The following is an 18,949-nucleotide window of genomic DNA, read 5'->3' as shown; positions in this document are numbered from 1 at the left end:
CAGAGTTCAAACCCAGAGTATGTTAAATTAACCGCTTTAACCCGAACCAAGATAACTAGCTTCTAGAACTTGGGCTTTGAAGTCCAGACCAAAGAATTAGAATTCTATCCTATAAGAAATGAGAAGAACTGGTAACTCAGTTTAGGGAGAGTTCGGTCGGGTAGATCTGTGCTCTTCTCAAGGAAATCTTTCCAGAGACTTGCTGACCATCCTAGTAATGGAGTTATGTTCAAATAGTGCATGTTTGAAATGGAGACCATTACCATTGTTTGGGAATGGGAAGTGTACAGAGTTTATTTAACTATTCTCCTCTTGTTTGATACTTAGTTTATGTACAATTTTTTACTATTTTAAATACACTGCAGCCTAGAATGTCCATGTTCTTAAGCTTAATTTTAAGCTGCACTCCTCCCTAAACTACACTTTATAAATTATAAAGAGTAAAAAACTTTAATTCTTTATTAGTGAAGAAAGATCCTTCCCACCAAGCTAATTGTTTTAAGAGAAACAGAAATATAGTGACCATTGAAATGTATCTAGAAGTGTATTAAAAGTTGTCCACTGATCACAAACACTTAAGTTAAAATTTGAAAAATGCTACAGGTATGGATAAGGTAGCAACGAATTGGTAAAAACACTGAATTTGGGGAATTAAGAAGCTGGTTTCTTGTGTAGGAGATTGGAGTAGATGATTTCCAAGGACTCTTTCAGCTTTATGATTAAGACTTTTAGATACCCATTTCAGGTGACCAGGTGAGAGTAGTAAGGACTTTACGATAGTTGAAATAGAATTGGCAGGGAAAGGCAGATAAGCAAGTAGTCTCTAAGGAAGCCTGGTGACTGAATATTGGTGAAGAAGGAAAATGAGGAGTGGGAATAATTAAGGGTTTTTTAAAAATTGAAGATGTTTGGGAGAATGATGATAGAATTGTCAGAAATAGGAAATGTCCATAAAGATATACTGATCTTGGGAAAAGCTAATTTGTTTGATTTTGATTTTTGACTGTGATTTTCATTATGTGGTGCTCTTACAGGAACATTGTGGAGCTATTTTTAAACCAATTAATTAGGTATCATATATTCCATATTTTGGGTAAAAGGATAAGGTATTGTCACAAGCAACAAGAAAAAAAAGGGCAGAAAAATCTTTTCATCTCACTATAATATCATCCCACAACACAGTGCCTTGCATGTAGGTACTTGTAAATATTTAGGTTTAATTGTTTGCAGAATTGAAAATGCGTAAAACAACTTTAGAAAAGATTCTAAATTTTTAAAGTTTTTACTGTGAAATTTAATACATTCAGAAGAGTGTTTAAAATGCATATCAATGTAATTTTACCTGTTTTGAAATTTACGTAAGTTGATTGATTCTCTGGGTATTCTGTAACTGGCTTCTTTTGTTCAATATTGTGATTTGGAGACCCATCCCCTGTTGATTTTTTTTTTTTAGGTTTCATCATGCAAATATATATACCATAAGTTACACGTTCCACAGTTAATGGTCATTTGGGTTCTTTTTAGTTTTTTGCTATTAATTTGTGTAAATGGTATTTTATTATGGGTTTGATTTTTATTTCTCTGATTACATATTTTTATATGCTTGTTGGCCATTTGTGTTTCCTCTTTGAAATTCCTGTTTGTGTCTTTTATCAGTTTTTTCTGTGGGGTGGTTTATGTTTTTAATTTCTGTGACGTTCTTAATGTATGCTGGATACTAATGGTTTTTTGGTTGTGTTACAGATATCTTGCCCCATTTAGTGGCCTGTCTTTTCCTTCTCTCTAGGTATCATTTGATGAAAGAAGATTCTTAATTCCAGTGTCAAAATTATCATCTTTTATAAAAAAAAAAAAAAAAAAAAAATTATCATCTTTTTACTTCTGTGTTTTTGCATGCTTGTTTAAGAAATCTTCCCCTGCCTCAAGGGCATAAAGATATTCTCACATATATAGTTTTGCCTTTCACACTAATTTTTTTCCTGTGGGTATGAGATAGGGTTTCAATGTTATTGTGGGTTGTGGTTGTTTTTGTTTTGTTTTGTATGGATGATAATTGTCCCAGCATCATTAGGGAATGTCAGTCTTTTCCCAGTCTACAGTATCCATTCTGTCCTACTCAAACTTCCACAGATGTTTCTAGGTTTTCTAATTTGTTCTTAGGTTCAGTTTCATACCTGCACCAGTACAGCTCTGTCTTCAGAAGTCCCAATACCTGACGGGGCAGGTCTCTTCATGAGTGTCTTGGCTGTTCTTGGCCCTTTGCTCTTCCATTATAAATTTAGAATCAACCTGCAAAGAATGAAAAACTGTTGGAATTTTTATTGGGACTACATTGAATCTGAATCAATTTGAAGGGAATTAACATCTTTGTAATATTCTGACTTCCTCTTGAAGAACATTTTATAGCTCTCCGTTTTAATTAGTTCCTCTTTAATGTCAGTTGATAGTTTTATGTTTCCTCCTTAAAGGAATTGCATAACTTGCCTAAGATTTAGTCTTAATGCTTTTTTAATTTTGATGCTATTATTAGTGGGAAGTTTTAAAGATTTTTTATGAGCTTTGTCTAGAAATACAAATGACTTCATTGATTTTGTAACCAGCATTCTTGCTAAGTACTCTTAAATAATTTTTGATTATAGATGTTTGGGTTTCTACATATATAACATCTGTAAATGATTCTTTTCTAATCTTTATGCTTTTTTAAAATTGGGGTATAATTGATGTACAATATTATATAAGTTTCAGGTGTACATAGTGATTTACAATATTTAAAGGTTATACTCTGTTTATAATTATTACAGTCTTTATGCTTTTTGAATGTTGGATTTTATGATTGCTCTTTCCATACCTATTGAGATTTTACTTTTTTTTCCATAAATCTCATGTGATTAATTGCTAATTTTTCTGAAATTAATACAAACTCATATTCCTGGAGTAAGCTTACTTTTTGCATTGATTATTAACCTTTTTATACATTACTGAGTTCAGTGTGCTAAAATATTTTGAGGATTTGGGGGATCGATTTTAATGAATGAGCTTGGCCCGGAAGATCTTTTCTGAAACTCCCCTTGTCTGGTTTTGCTATTGAGATTATGCTAGCCTAATCAAATGAGTGGGGAATTGTCCCCGCTTTTTATCTTTTTTTTTTTTTTTAAATAAATTTATCTATTTTTATTTTTGGCTGCATTGGGTCTTCGTTGCTGTGCGTGGGCTTTCTCTAGTTGCAGCGAGCGGGGGCTACTCTTCGTTGTGGTGCTCATTGCGTTGGCTTCTCTTGTTGCCGAGCACGGGCTCTAGGTGCGCAGGCTTCAGTAGTTGTGGCACGTGGGCTCAGTAGTTGTGGCTCACAGGCTCTAGAACGCTGGCTCAGTAGTTGTGGCGCACGGGCTTAGTTGCTCTGCGGCATGTGGGATCTTCCCAGACCAGGGCTCAAACCCATGTCCTTGCTTTGGCAGGTGGACTCCCAACCACTGTGCCACCAGGGAAGTCCCACCCCCTTTTTATCTTTAGGATAGTTTAAAATCAGAATTATGTTTCTCTTAATTGTTTGGTAGGATTTACCTGTAAAATCATCTTGGCCTGGTGTTTTCATTGTGGGAAAATTATTAATAACTGATTAAATTTTCTTCATGGTCTGTGTTTATTAGATTTTCTTTCTCTTCCTGAGTCAGTTGGTAAGTTGACTTTTTCTAGGAATTCATACATTTATATAAGTTTTCAAATTTATTGCCATAAAATTTTCACAATGTTCAACTATCTAATCTCTGTAGCATCTCTCCTTAGGTGCCATTTTTCATCTCTAATATAGTTTTGTCCTTTTTTTTTTTTTTTTTTAAGTTTTGCCATAAGTTTATCTTTTTGTTTTTATTTAGTCTCATGGATCTTTTCAAAGAACCAATTTTTAGCATTGCTCATCCTTTCTATTCTTGATTTGATTATATTAATTTTGTTCTTATGATTTCTTCCTTTTCTACTTTCTTTAGATTTAATTTTTTGTAATTTTAAAAGGGGTTGGCAGGACTTTATTGAATTATATACAACTTATTTTTGGAACATTTAAGTATCATTGTATTATCTCTTGCAGCATTTTAAAGTCTATATTTGACTTATTAATGAATTATCAATATGTTATTTTTCTAAATGCCATTGATGATTTTAACATAAAAAAACTTTTAAAAAGCATAGTATATCCATATGCATTTTATCAGAAATCCCTAAATCAAAGAAATGTAACCCATTTAGGCACGCGGAATAAAAGATGCTACAGAAATCATCTTTGAGATGTCAAAAGACGAAAGAAAAGATTTCTACAGGACTATAGCATGGGGTCTGAACCGGCCTTTGTTTGCAGTTTATAGAAGAGTGCTTCGCATGTATGATGACAGAAACCATGTGGGAAAGTATGAAAACTTGTAATGCTGCATGTTTTCATGTAATTTAGGGGTAATATTTAAGGAACTATTTTTTTAAATAAAATTATGATCAAAGCCTTAATTGAAGATAGTTATGAATTACTGTTGAGTGATGTTAGTATTTTTATTGTCCAGGTCCATGTTGTAAATACGGTGAAACCTCATTACAATAAGGCCTCTTTTAGAAATTAGAATCTAAATTACTTTATATAGGTTTAAGACCTAGCTGACTTAATACATCAAAGTCTGCTTTGTAGTAAAGTAACATTATAAAAAGTATAGTAGTGGTTAAAGATTTAGGAAGTATAAAAAGAACTCTAAATTCATTGGTAACATTTTTCCTGTTCATTTCTATAGTATAACATTTCCTAGGTCAGTGACTTTTTTTTTTTTTTTTTTAATAAAACCAGAGTAGAAAATAGCTAAATTTCTGGATATAATGCGTGGATTTCTGTTATTGGTAATATCTGTGGGAAGCCATCATATCTTCAATGCAATGATAATATGGTGTTGTTGACATATTTTAAATTTCTCTTTGGGAGTTTTAGGTGGTAGTAGTGTGGCTTACTAGATACTGCTTTTAAAAAGAACATTGCATTGGCTATATTGAGTACTTACCCACTAAAAAGAAAGCCTTTACATGGAGCAAGAATATGTCAGTTGTCCATGCATGGGTAGAGAAAATAAAGAGAACTTAAAATTTTTCAGTGACTTGTGAGAATTGACCATAGATTTTCTTTTTAGCTCCAGTTTACCATGTCATCCATAAGTCTTTCAGAATAACTATGATATTAGAGTACCTAAACCTAACTTGAAATAATGCAAGAGTTAGGCAGCATAAGAGAAAATATGTTTTAAATGTTGAATTTTCCTAGAGAAAATTGTTACAGTGCTCACTTTTATTATAGCTTAAAATATTTGTTGTGGGTTTTTTTAATAGAGGCATTAATTTTGATTTTTATTAATCTACTTTGAAATTGGTTACTTTAAAAATGTTATCAATATGCTAAGTGACTTAACATTTGGCTCCCTAAGTGAAATTCTGATTTTTATTAAGTTTGTTAGCATTCTTTGTTTTAATTGATCTTTTAAAAATTTCTTTAAATTTCTAGATACACACCTGAAGAAATTGAAAAGCTCAAGGAGTAAGTTTAACTTTCTTTTTTTCATTAGTTCTGATAGTTGTGTTTTAATTTTTAAAAATATTTTGTGTTTTCTAAAGTTTTACTTTGAAAATGTCAAGAGATTTTTGGTAGACTGGTATAATTTAATCCTGCTGTTAAGCATAGTTGACCGTGTAAAGAACTTATCAAATCTATATCTGCACAGAGTAGCCATGTCCATACGTTGTCTTCTCTTGTTGTTAGTAACCAAATGAAATGTGTCCTTAGACCACTAATAGGGGTTACAGAAGAGATTAGATCACCATTCTTGGTGACCTGAAGACTAAGTCTGGGGAACTTACATACCAGGATCAAAACCAGGGTTGTGCTAATGGCTTAGTTTAGAATGGCGAGTTGGCAAATGTTTCACTGGCTATCTGGGCTGACTCTACCTTATACAGTCTTATTTTGCAGGAAACATAATTTTGGGACCATAAAGTATGGGTTAATGGATTGTATGGATCATGAAAAAAAAAACCCGAAGGCTGATCCTGTTTATGATAATAAGGACTTGTGAAACTGTTTCAGGTGTCTGAGAAGAGCTTGTTAGGAGTGCTCAAAAGGGAAAAATCTGGGGATTGCCTGGGAGATTGTGTCAATAACCTGAGGGGAAATTTGGTCTTTTTTGAACACATATCCAAGTTACTTATTTCTTCTCTGACCCAGGAAAAAGGCAATTGCTGCCTGTTTTTTTTTCACCCACAGACAACTGTGGACCCCAAAAAAAGGCCACACTTTCAAACTTTGGCTCTCAAAGTATTGCTGCCCACAACTTCCAAACCAGTCAAATGGGAAGAAGAAGAATGAAGAATAAATGATGAAATTAAAAGGGAGAAAACAGTTGAACCAAATGCTGATTGGCAGACTCTTGTTTTAGGCTCCGGATAAAGCATGGCAATGACTGGGCAACAATAGGGGCGGCGCTAGGAAGGAGTGCCTCTTCTGTCAAAGATCGGTGCCGACTGATGAAGGACACTTGCAACACAGGTACTGTGAGTGCCACTGGTGTTTTTTGTCACCATTTGAGCCCCCTGCCCCTTCAGATACTGCTTTCTCTTCTGTTCTGGAAAGAGATTTGCCATTCATTGTAGTTGAGGTTTTATTTTCTAGTGTCCTTTTTCTTTAGATAGACCCAACTAATCCTTTATTTTTGTGCTCTGTGTAGTAAGGTGATATTTTTCACAGGGACACATCTCCTCAGTTTCAAAGGTTTTATTTAGGTCTAGCATGTTTCCATTTTGTAGCAATTCAGAACTGCTCCAGTTGGGGAAGTAATTATTTTTAAGTCTAATAGGTACTTCTAAGGCATATATGTAGGAAGTAATTTTAATTTAAGCCCATCTAACTATTGAACTTATGTTGGTAACAGCTTATCAGCTCATATTTATGAAAAACTGTAGTTCCAGGCAGGTCCCAACTTAGGAAGAAGCTGTGTTCCAGAGGTTTGTATGTATTTTGCTTATTTCAAATTCAAAGTACATTTTTCCGTAGAAAAAACTCGTGATTGGTGTTTCAGACCACAGATGCCCAGTCAATTCGTAATGTATACAGATGTACTAATTGATGATAGATACTGTTAAACCTAACCTTTATGACCAACAACAGTATTCAGGCTCCACCACCAACTCTCACTTACCTTTCTGAGCCTCAGTTTCCTCTATAAAATGAAGAAGTTAGAATAGATGATTTCATAGTTCCCTTTTTAGCTCTAATTTTTTCTGAAGGATCCATAATCTGTGCTCAGTCTTTCAATTAGAAAAATAGTTCTCAAGCTAGGCTTGAGCTTCCAGGGAATATAATTTTTGTCCTCACCCCCTACCCTGCTGAAGTGGAGTCAGGAACGTTTCCTCCTTAACCACTCCACCAGCACTATTACCTATAAGGCAATGAAAACATAAATTCCACCAACTCTAATTCTGTAGTGAATGACAGCTTAATGAATGAAGCAGGAATGGGAGCTTTAGATCTACGATGGGACCCCAGAGGTTCATGTAAGACACTGAGTATAGAACCCCTTTTGTGAGCATAATGGAAAAACACTATGCCATTCCCTGATTGCCAGCCTCAGGGAATGCTCTGCCTGTTAACTTGCCTTGTTGCTATGTATCCTTTTGGATCAGGAGTTTTCTCTTTGGACCACGCCATGAGATGGCAGTCTGAGTTTCCCCTTCCTTTTTTGCCATGCTAAAATAGGAGAGCAGGACTTTGTCTTGAATCCATGATATCCAGAACGGTGCCTAGCACATAGATATTCAGTATATATTTGTTGAATGAATGAATACCTGAAAGGCAAGCACATAGCCTTTTTGAAATTTTCCAGAAGTTTTCAGCTACTAGTAACAAAATGGAAACAGAGTGGAAGACATTTTTAAGAGGTTTTCTTTTTTTTTTCCTGTTTTTCTGCTTAAGCTTTTTTAAGAAAAAGGCTAATAGGAACATGTGATATTATTAGTGGGTTTATGGGTTCAAAAAAACTGAAATAGAAATATGTTTGGTTACCAGTCTCAGACTTATATTTTATCACAGTAGCTTGGAGTTGGGAAAGGAGATGGTATAAACCTAGTTTTTATTTTTACTGAAATGGGTGGGAAGCCATAGGTGTTACTCTACTTGTCCCTCCTCTTTCATTCCTGTAAATAATGGTCTCTATTGAGCTTATTACTTCACTTCTGCAGAGCAGGGAATCTTAGGTGGGACTAAGAAAAAAGTATGAATTTTTGTGTCCATCAAGCCATCAATGGAACACTTCCCAGTTAGGACTTAGTATAACTTGAGAAAATATAATTTTTTCTAGCTATGTTTTGAGTAGTTTTTCTTTCCTTAAAGAGTCAGTCAGTGCTTTCTATTAGGAGTCTGTATTTTCTTTTGTAGTACTAAGAACCTTACTGGGTTAGTAACTGTCTTAGCAGGTATATGCAGGTTTTCCATGTGTCTTTCAGAAATAATTCTAATACTACTGCATACTTCCCATCAGTCTTTTGAAATACAGGGCTGAATCTGATTTGCAAAACAAGGAGAAGGTAGCAGTGGTAGTCTGGATGATTTCCTTCTTTCAGGGAAGTGGACAGAAGAAGAAGAAAAGAGACTTGCAGAGGTGGTTCATGAATTGACAAGCACTGAGCCAGGTGACATAGTCACACAGGGTGTGTCTTGGGCAGCTGTGGCAGAACGAGTGGGTACTCGCTCAGAAAAGCAGTGTCGTTCTAAATGGCTCAACTACCTGAACTGGAAACAGAGTGGAGGTACTGAGTGGACCAAGGAAGATGAAATCAATCTCATCCTCAGGTTTGTGTCCTAAATCTTTTAATAACAAAAGCTGCTTAATTGCTGTGGCTATCTAGATTGGCTTTCCTCTTTTGGTTTCCATAGATGCCTAATGTCTGAAAAGCATCCTTTCCATAGAGAGCCACTGTTTAAAATCCTAAATATTTCATATTGAGCTCTTTTTTGTTTTGTTTTGTGTTTGTTCCTTTTTTAGTGGATTTAGTGCTCGTGTAAAGTACCAGATTGAAGGCGTGGAGACTGAAGTCCTCTCTATATCCGCAGAACAGGTATGGCACAGGCAGCGGCAGTGCAGCTTTTCCACTGTCCCACCAATGTGCCTCAGTCCTAGCCAAGAGGGACCATGTTGAGGGTAAGAGGGCTATCAGTCTCCATGCCCTTCAATCTTTGGCTACTATGCTAAGATTGCCCAGTCCACAGTTACCCCACACCTTCAAATTGGACCAAATTAGACACTTCCATTTCATACATATCCAAAAATAGCTTTAAGATAATCCCAAGTTTATTTTTTACATTAGTTAGTTTAACCATTAAGACTCAGAAACTCAAATGAGCAAAAATACCAGCAAGAAAATATCTGAGACACTTAAGTAGTAGAAGCTGCTTTTGTGGCTACACCCTACTGAAAATCAAGATCCTGACAGTTAAAACTAGAAAACAAATAGACATTAAAACCCCAAATTTAGTTGTACTATTTTGTATTGATTGTGGTTTTTTGGGTTGCAGCCTGAGTATTGTTTTTATCTTTTTATCACTTCGTTTTGAGTTTCGTTTTTAATATAGTTTTTTCCAGCTAGTCATCTTTATAAATAGTTCCTTTCTAAATAATTTTGTTTATTTTACAAATGGAAAAGCTCAGATCTAGGAAATAACTTATTGTAACACACTATAAAACATTGTAGAACACTATACAACTAAACCTGTCCTTATCTTATTCTAACCTTTAGCTATTCCCTTTCCTTCACTGTGCTTCCTCTGGTTCTGACCATTTATGGTACAGCCCATTGGTGGTACCATTAACAAGGCTGCTACTGTGATGTCATAGCTCTTAGCTCTGGAAGCAGGTCTGCACTCCTGCAATCCATCCTTTCCTGTGTACCTGAACGGTAGCATCTCAGTGACACAACCTGCCATTCCCTTTATTGCCAGTGCCGTCACCTGTAGTTAGAGGAGGGTTCTTATGGAGAAACAGACATCTAACAGATGCTTATTTTGTAACTTGTAGGATAGCAGAGCTTGATGTAGCTGATGAAAATGACATAAACTGGGATCTGTTAGCAGAGGGATGGAGCAGTGTCCGTTCACCACAATGGCTTCGAAGTAAATGGTGGACCATCAAAAGGCAAATTGCAAACCATAAGGATGTTTCATTCCCTGGTAATGTATTATTTGCTTCTTAAGTCCTTCCTTTTGTCTTACTCTATTTAGTCCTCAAGGAATTAGAGGTTAGAAGTTCTTTGCCTCAGCTGAAGAGATATGAATCATAGTAGGTTTTTACTTCAACCTCTGCCCTATTTCTTTGGGTAACTGTCTTCCCCTGAGAAGAGTTGATATGATTTATAATTCTCAAAGCACCAAAGATAAACTATACACATCTACACACATTCTTATCCTCTCACATAAACTATGAAGAGGAAATAAATTTTACATGTATATTTTCACTGTATACAAAGATGTAAGAACTTACATTTAAATCAACTTTTACGAATTGAATAATTTCAGATATCTTAACTGAGTTAGAGAAATTCTGTGGTGATGTATTTTGTAGAACAAAAGCTTGCAAATTTCTAATTTCATTTGTTATGTAAATCTAGATATCTTAGGTTTGCTTAAGTGAGATATAGCATACTTTCCACTTCACTGTCTGCTTTGTTCTTAGACACGGAACTAAATTGTAGAGTCTGTGTGATTTAGGTAATCAGATTCCCTCCCATTGGTATAGTGCTCCAACTTCCATTTTTGCAAAGGAAAATTAAATGCTGAGGAATTTGGCTTGATGAAAATGTGATTTTTTTTCTTTAAATACCCAGTTATAAATTTATTTTACATTTTAAAAATTATAAATTCTGGTATAACCAGGAGAGTGAATGAATACTAATGTAACATGAACCCAGCCAGATTGCAGCATTACCTGAGAGGATTGATGTAGTTTATCATGATTAGTAGAGGAGTTGGCTTTCCTGTACAAGAACTCAAGGCGGTTGCATACCGTTTGGAAAAGTTCAGCTGCTACTCTGGAGTTGTAAGTTAGACTCACAGCCAACTGATTATGTTCTTGCAGTGGCTAAAAAGTGCCCAGGGTTGGGGGAGGGAGAGTAGTAGACTATTCATTGCTGAATGAAAATAAGTTAATTAGCATTACCAATATTCTCCCTAAATAGTAAGAATTTTATCAAGAAGTCCTAGGGCATAGAAAATGTCTTATTTCCATGTTCCTTACAATGGCTATTAATTCATCTTTGATGGCAAAAACAGTATCATGTTATGAATTTTTTTAATCTCTTTTGACGGATGTTTCCAAAAATTTCCAGACAGGTTGTAGTTTTTAAATATTTTTATTGTTATTTTGGTAAGATCACATATCCAGTATACAATTATTTATTCCAAATACTTTCCCTCCTTACCCCCCACCTCCCTTGCTGCTTAGATGGTGGTCTGTCGGAGAATCAATGTTCTTTTTGTCTACCCATCTCCCTTCAGTCTTGATAAAAGGTCTTAAACAGTTACATGAGAATCAAAAAAACAACCCAACGCTTTTGGAGAATAAATCAGGATCTGGAGTTCCAAACAGTAATTCCAATTCCAGCGTACAGCATGTTCAGATCAGAGTTGCCCGCCTGGAAGACAATACAGCCATGTCTCCAAGCCCCGTGACGGCCCTGCAGATTCCAGTCCAGATCACCCATGTCTGTAAGTAACATCCAGACTCCATGCTGTTTGAACTATATGATTTCGTTAATGGCTCTGACACCTTTCAGTCTTCTAGAATGTTGACAGAAATTTATCCAAGTTGAGAAATTAAAGGAGATCTAAGGCATTTTATGTTTATTAGCTTGATTAATATTTGCACAAAGGATGAATGTGTGACAGGAAAGACTGATAACCCACTGCCCAGCCATTATAAACCATTTTAAATCATCTTACTTTCTAGGTGTTATAAAGAATTAATGGTTAATAGAAAACTACCTAAAATACAGTCAACTAAGCAAAGACATAGAGTCCCTAGGATGGCACATCATTTGTAGTAATTCACCAGAAGACACACAAATGAAGAATGGATTTGAAGTGAAATGTAGAAGACGTGGGTTTTGGTGAGGTTGAAAAACATTTTCTTCAGAGAGTAAAGAACCAGTGTCCTACGGGAACTGTTCTGTTTACCCCTCTCTTCTCCTTAGCCTGTGACATTTTTTTTGTGCTTAATGAGATGAGAGCCCAGTGATAGTTATAGGGAAAGGAAATTTATTTCCTAAGATCTAAGCCAAGTTGATCTTTCTCCCTTTCCATTACAGAGGGACAGGAAAGGAATGAGGATAAAATTCTCTGAACCATATTATTTTTCACTTTTACCTCACTTTTTTTCCCCTACATAATGTTATTTGCCTATGGAAAGGCCATTGCCAAGAGTTTATCAATCACTTGGTGTTATTCTCAATCAGGGGATTATTGGCATTTTAGGTGGGACAGTTCTTTCTTGGCAGGGATGTCCTCCTGCACATTGCGGGATGTTTAGGGTCCCCTGACCTCACCCACAAAATGCCAACCGTGCTTTCCAGTCAGTATGACAAATACAAATACCCTGCAGATTTTCATAGATACTCTATGATCCCATCTGAGAATCACTGGGCCACTTATTGGCATTATTAACACTGTATTTCTGGGAATTCCATGGCAGTCCAGCGGTGAGGACTCCGTGCTCTCACTGCCCAGGGAGTGGGTTCAATCCCTGGTCAGGGAACTAAAATCCCAGAAACTGCGCAGCACAGCAAAAAACAAACAGACCAAAAAAAAACAACAACAACAACAAACCTATATTTCTGATGTTTAAATTAATTATGCTTGTCTTATTCTTAAAGTTCTAATTTAAATTTGGTTATTTGCTTTAGCTTTCTACCAGTGCAGTAAAGCATGAAGAATTTATTTTCTTTAGCCCTGCTTGTTTTGTTTTGTAGTCTTGAGCATTGCAAAGCAACTGAAATTACTAGTCCACCATAAATGTGAGAGCTCCTGTTGGCTAAAAATTTTTTGTGCATGGAGAATGTTACAATTTTCCTTGGCTATTGGGTTGACAATACTTATTGGGAAAATAGCAAACATTTTATAAATGGTACCTTAATATCGTTCACAGCATGGCTTTTTTTTTTTTTTTTAAGTACTAGAATAATTTTATTTCTTCCAGCAAGAAATGTGAGTATATTAAGAGTTTAACAACATACCCATTATTCTTGGCATTCGGGCTAAAATCTCACAATTGTTTCTTCCTTTAGGTTAGAGGTCAGGGATTAGCAAACTTTAGGGCCAGAACAGTAAATATGAATATATTAGGCTTTGCAGGCCACATAGATCTCTATGGAATTTTCTTTTTGTTTTTAAACAATCCTTTAAAAATGTAAAAACCATTCTTAGCCTTGAGCCACATTTGTCTCCAGCCATAATTTGCTTACCTTTCATTTAGGTTATTTATCTGAAATCACTTCAAATTATTCTAGGTATGATCTTAAGAATCCATCAAATAGTAAGAGAACTAACATGAATTCAGTGCATTTCTTTTAAACTGAGAAGCATTACAGTCAGAGTATAATAAACTAACAAACATTATACATTAAAAGTCAATTTCAGATCATTTTTCACATAGATTTACCTACAGGTGGGACTGAAAACACCAAAAGAGATCACATTTCTTCTCATTAGCCCTAGTTCTGTATAACCTTGAGCAGACACTGATCAAGTCTGAGCCTCAGCTGACATATCTGTAAAGAGATTATACTGTCTGATCTCTGAAGTGCTATTTAGTCTCCCTAGTACGGTCATCTGAAACTATATATATTTCATGTTTCTGATCCTCACAACAACTATATGAGGTAGACAGGGCAGATAAAGTCTCTGAACATTAGTTTGGGTTAAAGTAAGTTATTTGCCCCGGTTTACATTGCCAGAAGTGATGTCACTACAACTAAAGCCTAGTGTTATAGGACACCTATATATTCCAGACATTTATACTTCTTACCAGAAGGTCCAGTAAAACTTACTTTTTTATCAAGTTCCTGTCTCTTTGCAGGTTAGCCTTAGTGTATTCCTCTTACTTCCTAACATTAGAAGTATTTTATGATCTATAGCAGGGGTTAGCAAATATTGTCTCTGTCATAGCTACTCAACTGCCCTCGTAGTGCAAAAGCAACCGTAGAAAATACATAAACGAACAGGAATGACTGTGTTCCTATAACACTTGATTTATAAAAACTGATAGTGGGCTGGATTTGGCTGTGGGTCATGGTTGGCTGACCCTTATATCTATGCCATCCCAGACAAGTCCATTAGATTTCTTATCTCTTATAAGAAATTTAAATGACTTCGGGTTTCTAGGCAAATTATTCAATATGAGATTGCCCTCATAATTAATTGAGTACACTAAGAAAATTTATATTTACAAAGTGTTTATTTATTGTCCTTGTTCTTACCACAGCTTCAGCAGACTCCCCTGCTGCTACTGTTGACTCGGAAACAATAACACTAAACAGTGGAACACTACAGACATTTGAGATTCTTCCAGTGAGTAACTACTTTAAAAAGCAGATATTGGCCATTTTATGCATAAGAAAGATCAGTTGGTATCAGTTTTAGAAATGTTATATAGGCAAATGAAATGTAAAAGTTAACCTGATTGTCATTAAGTGTAACTATATCCATGGCTTTGACAGCCAAGATGGTTACAAGACAACATAAATCAGACTTCCACTTTTATAATTAGTCTTTTTTTTTCATCTGTATATAAACCAATAATATGTTCTTTTTATAGATGAAAATGACAGTGCTAACAAGTAGGGTACATGCTATGTATTTTTATTGAGTCATAAACAAATATATACTCAAAAAGTTCATATTGGTTATTTGAGGAAAAGTTTATGGAATGAATTATTTAATGACAGTCAGTAAACACTGTACTAGCCCAATGGGGGATAGAGGATTTAAAAGTCCTAGTCATAAATGATATAGCCACTTAGGCAAAGAATCTTGCAATCCCTAAAAAGGTTAAACATATAGTAACCATATGACCTACCAATTCTAATCCCAGGTATACCTAAGAGAAGTGAAAATGTATGTCCACATAAAAACTTGTACATGAATGTTCATAACAACTAAAAAGCAGAAACAACTCATATGTCCATCCGCTGATAAATGGGTAAATAAAATGTGCTGCAGCCATACAAATGATTATTTGGCAGTAAAAAATATGCTACCACGAGGATGAACCTTGAAAACATTATGCTAAGTGAAAGAAATTAGACACAAAATATATAGTGTACGACTCCCATTTATCTGAAACGTCAAAAATAGGCAAATCTGTAGAGACAGAAAATAGATTAGGGGTTAACTATGCTAAGATGTTTTGGGGAGAGATGGGGCATGACTGCTAATTTAAATGTAATTCCTTGGAGGGGTGGTGATGAAAATTGAAAAGAAAAATGCCCCAATTCTTTCCCTGCTTTCTAAAATAGGTAAACCCAGAATTATTAGCTCATTTTTCATGAAGAAAATATAAAGTATATTTTATTTAAATTATGTCAAGATTTATTTGCTGTGAAGAACATAAGGGGTATTAGTGCAAGAGTTTATTTATCCTATCCAAAGCCAAATCTCATAGGAATGGCCCACCTAGCAAAAGGTTCTCTTTTGGAACTCCTACTAGGCCACTTGCTTAAGTTAAGCCTCGGTTTCCTAATCCATTGGTCTCCAAAATAGGGATGTGTAAGAAGACCATTTGCCACAGGTAGAAAACAGAACTTCGCTTTACATTTTTTGCCACCTCACCCTCCCTTTCCCCCGGCCAAATAAACAATATATACACATATATTTAGGGTATGTGTTCAGGTTTTAACTTACAGGGTCACAATCAAATATTTAGAGACTCTTATTTATAAATAAAACATGATAATAGTGCCTCAGCTTCAAAAACTTATGAACGTTAAATGTATTTAAGCATATTAAATAAAATACATGTATATGACATACATGTACATGTAAAGTATTTATTATACTGCCTGATCATATGTGATTAATAAATACAACCTTTAGGAAAACTTTTATAGAGCGGGAGGGAAAAAAGTGAGTTGAGTCCCCAGTGTGTGCCAGGCACAGTCACAATCATTTCTAATCCTCAACAATCCTTTCCATGAGAAGTAGTTACTATCTCTGCTTTAGCATCAAAGAAACCTAGATTCAGTGAGTCAGTAGCCAGGAGCGCTGTTGTGGCCTAAGTCCACAAGACCACATCAGACTAAAGAACCCAGGCTATATGACTTTAACTTCCAGCTCTATTCTAAGTGCAAAAACTTTTCCTTCATAGTGTTAGGATAGACCAAACTCAGATTATCACATAGAAGCTTATGGTTGTGAAACATGTGTTGTTGTTCAATAGTTTTGTTACACTTTCATAAAAGATCTCAAAAGATAAACGTACTGTCAGTGAACCGGCTTTTCAGTTAGGAGCTTTTTCTCTCAACGAACACTAATTGCTATTTCTATACATTTTCTCTGAACATAAAAAAATTTCCTAAAATTATACTATGAAAAAAATCTATTCAAGTAAGTAAACACTGCCATAGTGCCTTTTGGAAAATGTGAAGCTTTTTTAACTGGGAGACTGCTAGTTTTTATGTGCTACAGAGAAGGGATAAAGAGGGAAGACGAGGCATGCTGAATTACTGTGCTAGAAACAATGGCTTATGAGACCATGTCTTGGACCTGAAACAGATAGCTGAGACCAGACCATAGACATACAGGGAGTGAAGAGTAGGATCAAGCCTTTCCTTTGTTAAACCTGCAGGCCGAGAAATGACTTACAACAGATGAATAGTCCAGAATATTATACCCTTCATTTTATTATTTGCCCCTTCATCATTGGTAAGTACATTTGTGGCTAGTAAATTAAAGTCCCCGTTTTGGATGTCAAGCTAGACTTAATGGGTACTCAGTGGTTTGGCGCACCTGTGTTGATCTTGTTTTTCTTTTTCCTTCAGTCTTTCCATTTACAGCCTACTGGCACTCCAGGCACCTACCTACTTCAGACAAGCTCGAGCCAAGGTCTTCCCCTAACTCTGACTGCTGGCCCCACAGTAACCCTGGCGGCTGCTGCTCCCGCCTCTCCTGAACAGATCATTGTTCATGCTTTATCTGTAGGTCACCTCACTTAAACTCCTTCTTGAGTTTTCTAGTTTCTGTAGAAAAGACTCGCTAACTGATAAGTACCACCCGAGAGGGGCTCATGTGCCTTCAATTACAGTATCGTGGGGGAGGGGGAAATAAATTTTGAGCTCCGTTCAAACACTTTAGTATCGATACCTGTTAGGGACCAGGATTAGTTGATACAAAATATAAGAGCCAATACTAATGTAGTCCATTTATTTAAACAATTCTTCCTACCACTGTTGTTCCAGGAGCAATGTTTTACACCTTCACTGGGGTACATCCCTCCTTCCCTGGGTCTCCTTACATGACATGGACTTCCGTTAGGGGAAAAGGGATGAGAGCGGAGGCCCCAGTGTGTAAAGAATAGGGGTTCTAGAAAAACAGTGATAAGAACACTGAAGTTCCAGAGGTGAGAGAGAGGCATGGAGGGGACAATAGGGTACCACTTATAAATATCATTTGTTGTCTATAACTTTAGTCTGGTGGGTACTTTTTCATTTTGCCACTGATCGTTTTCTTTAACATTTTATAGCCAGAACATTTGTTGAACACAAGTGACAACGTCACAGTGCAGTGTCACACACCAAGAGTCATCATTCAGACAGTTGCCACAGAAGACATCACCTCTTCCATATCCCAAGCAGAACTGACAGTGGATGGTGATATTCACTCATCTGATTTTCCTGAGCCTCCAGATGCCCTAGAAGCAGACACTTTCCCAGATGAAATTCATCAGCCTAAGATTACTGTAGAGCCGTCATTTAACGATGCTCATATATCCAGATTCAGTGACCAAAATAGCACAGAACTGATGAACAGTGTTATGGTCAGAACAGAAGAGGAAATCTCTGACACCCACCTTAAACAAGAGGACGCACCCTCCCCTTTAGCCCGGGCTTATGTTACTGAGGTAAGTTGCACTTAAGGAAATAGCCTTAAGCCTCAAACCTGCAGTTTGGGAAAAGCCTAGAAATTAATTATGGAAAGATGTCCTCAGTACCTCCTATTTTCTTTAGACACACAAAATAAAGCACAGACCCCTACGTGACCTGAAGTATCATTCAACCAGCAGTGTTGCTTTTACCACAGTTCCTCACTAAAACCTTTCCTTCTCCATCCCCTATAGACCGAGAAATGTTTGTTGGAACCCGTGGAAGCATTTTCCTGAGGGTGGTCTGTAACAGGTCTTTGTGGTTCAGTGTAGGAACCTCATCCCACAGTGCTACAGCATTGTTTCTTCTGTATTCAGGACCTATAACTGAACTGGTTCTTTTAAATTATTTTTTGCTAGTATGTAATACATTGGAGTATGAGGTTATCACTTTTGTCCATTTTAAGACCTTAACTTTGATTTCTTTTAATTTTAACTTTAAAGTGGGATAATATTTGAAAGTTAAGTCCCTTCAAGCCTAAATGTGTTTGGGGACTTAAGGAAAACTAATAAGGAATATGAGACAGAATCTCATTTTTTTAATTATTATTACTTAGGATTTAGGGTCTCCTACCATAGAAGAACAAGTTGATCAAACAACAATTGATGATGAAACGATACTTATCGTTCCTTCACCACATGGCTTTATCCAGACATCTGATGTTATAGATACTGAATCTGTCTTGCCTTTGACAACACTAACAGGTACTGTAACTCCCTCGAGTGCCTGATAAATCTTAAGGTGGAAATCTTCTTGT

At 36.0% G+C, this 18,949-nt stretch overlaps 1 protein-coding gene across 4 annotated transcripts in view; it reads left to right on the top strand.

Annotated features, from left to right (window-relative positions):
- The window catches only part of DMTF1 (cyclin D binding myb like transcription factor 1), a 44,277-nt gene that overhangs the window by 23,935 nt on the left and 1,393 nt on the right, over positions 1-18,949 (top strand). For all 4 annotated transcript variants that reach the window (XM_059934025.1, XM_059934023.1, XM_059934024.1 and 1 more), the window contains 10 exons: positions 4,243-4,400; positions 5,525-5,557; positions 6,453-6,562; positions 8,632-8,860; positions 10,083-10,234; positions 11,558-11,767; positions 14,538-14,623; positions 17,092-17,247; positions 17,793-18,170; positions 18,749-18,896. In XM_059934025.1, coding sequence (XP_059790008.1) covers positions 4,243-4,400; positions 5,525-5,557; positions 6,453-6,562; positions 8,632-8,860; positions 10,083-10,234; positions 11,558-11,767; positions 14,538-14,623; positions 17,092-17,247; positions 17,793-18,170; positions 18,749-18,896 — 1,660 coding nt within the window. The remainder of the gene's footprint in view (positions 1-4,242; positions 4,401-5,524; positions 5,558-6,452; positions 6,563-8,631; positions 8,861-10,082; positions 10,235-11,557; positions 11,768-14,537; positions 14,624-17,091; positions 17,248-17,792; positions 18,171-18,748; positions 18,897-18,949) is intronic.

Source organism: Balaenoptera ricei, chromosome 9 (assembly GCF_028023285.1).
Source record: "Balaenoptera ricei isolate mBalRic1 chromosome 9, mBalRic1.hap2, whole genome shotgun sequence".
In the NCBI taxonomy this organism is placed as follows: Eukaryota; Metazoa; Chordata; class Mammalia; order Artiodactyla; family Balaenopteridae; genus Balaenoptera; species Balaenoptera ricei.
Note: the sequence above shows the minus strand (reverse complement) of the source record. Positions and strands in the feature narration are given on the sequence as shown.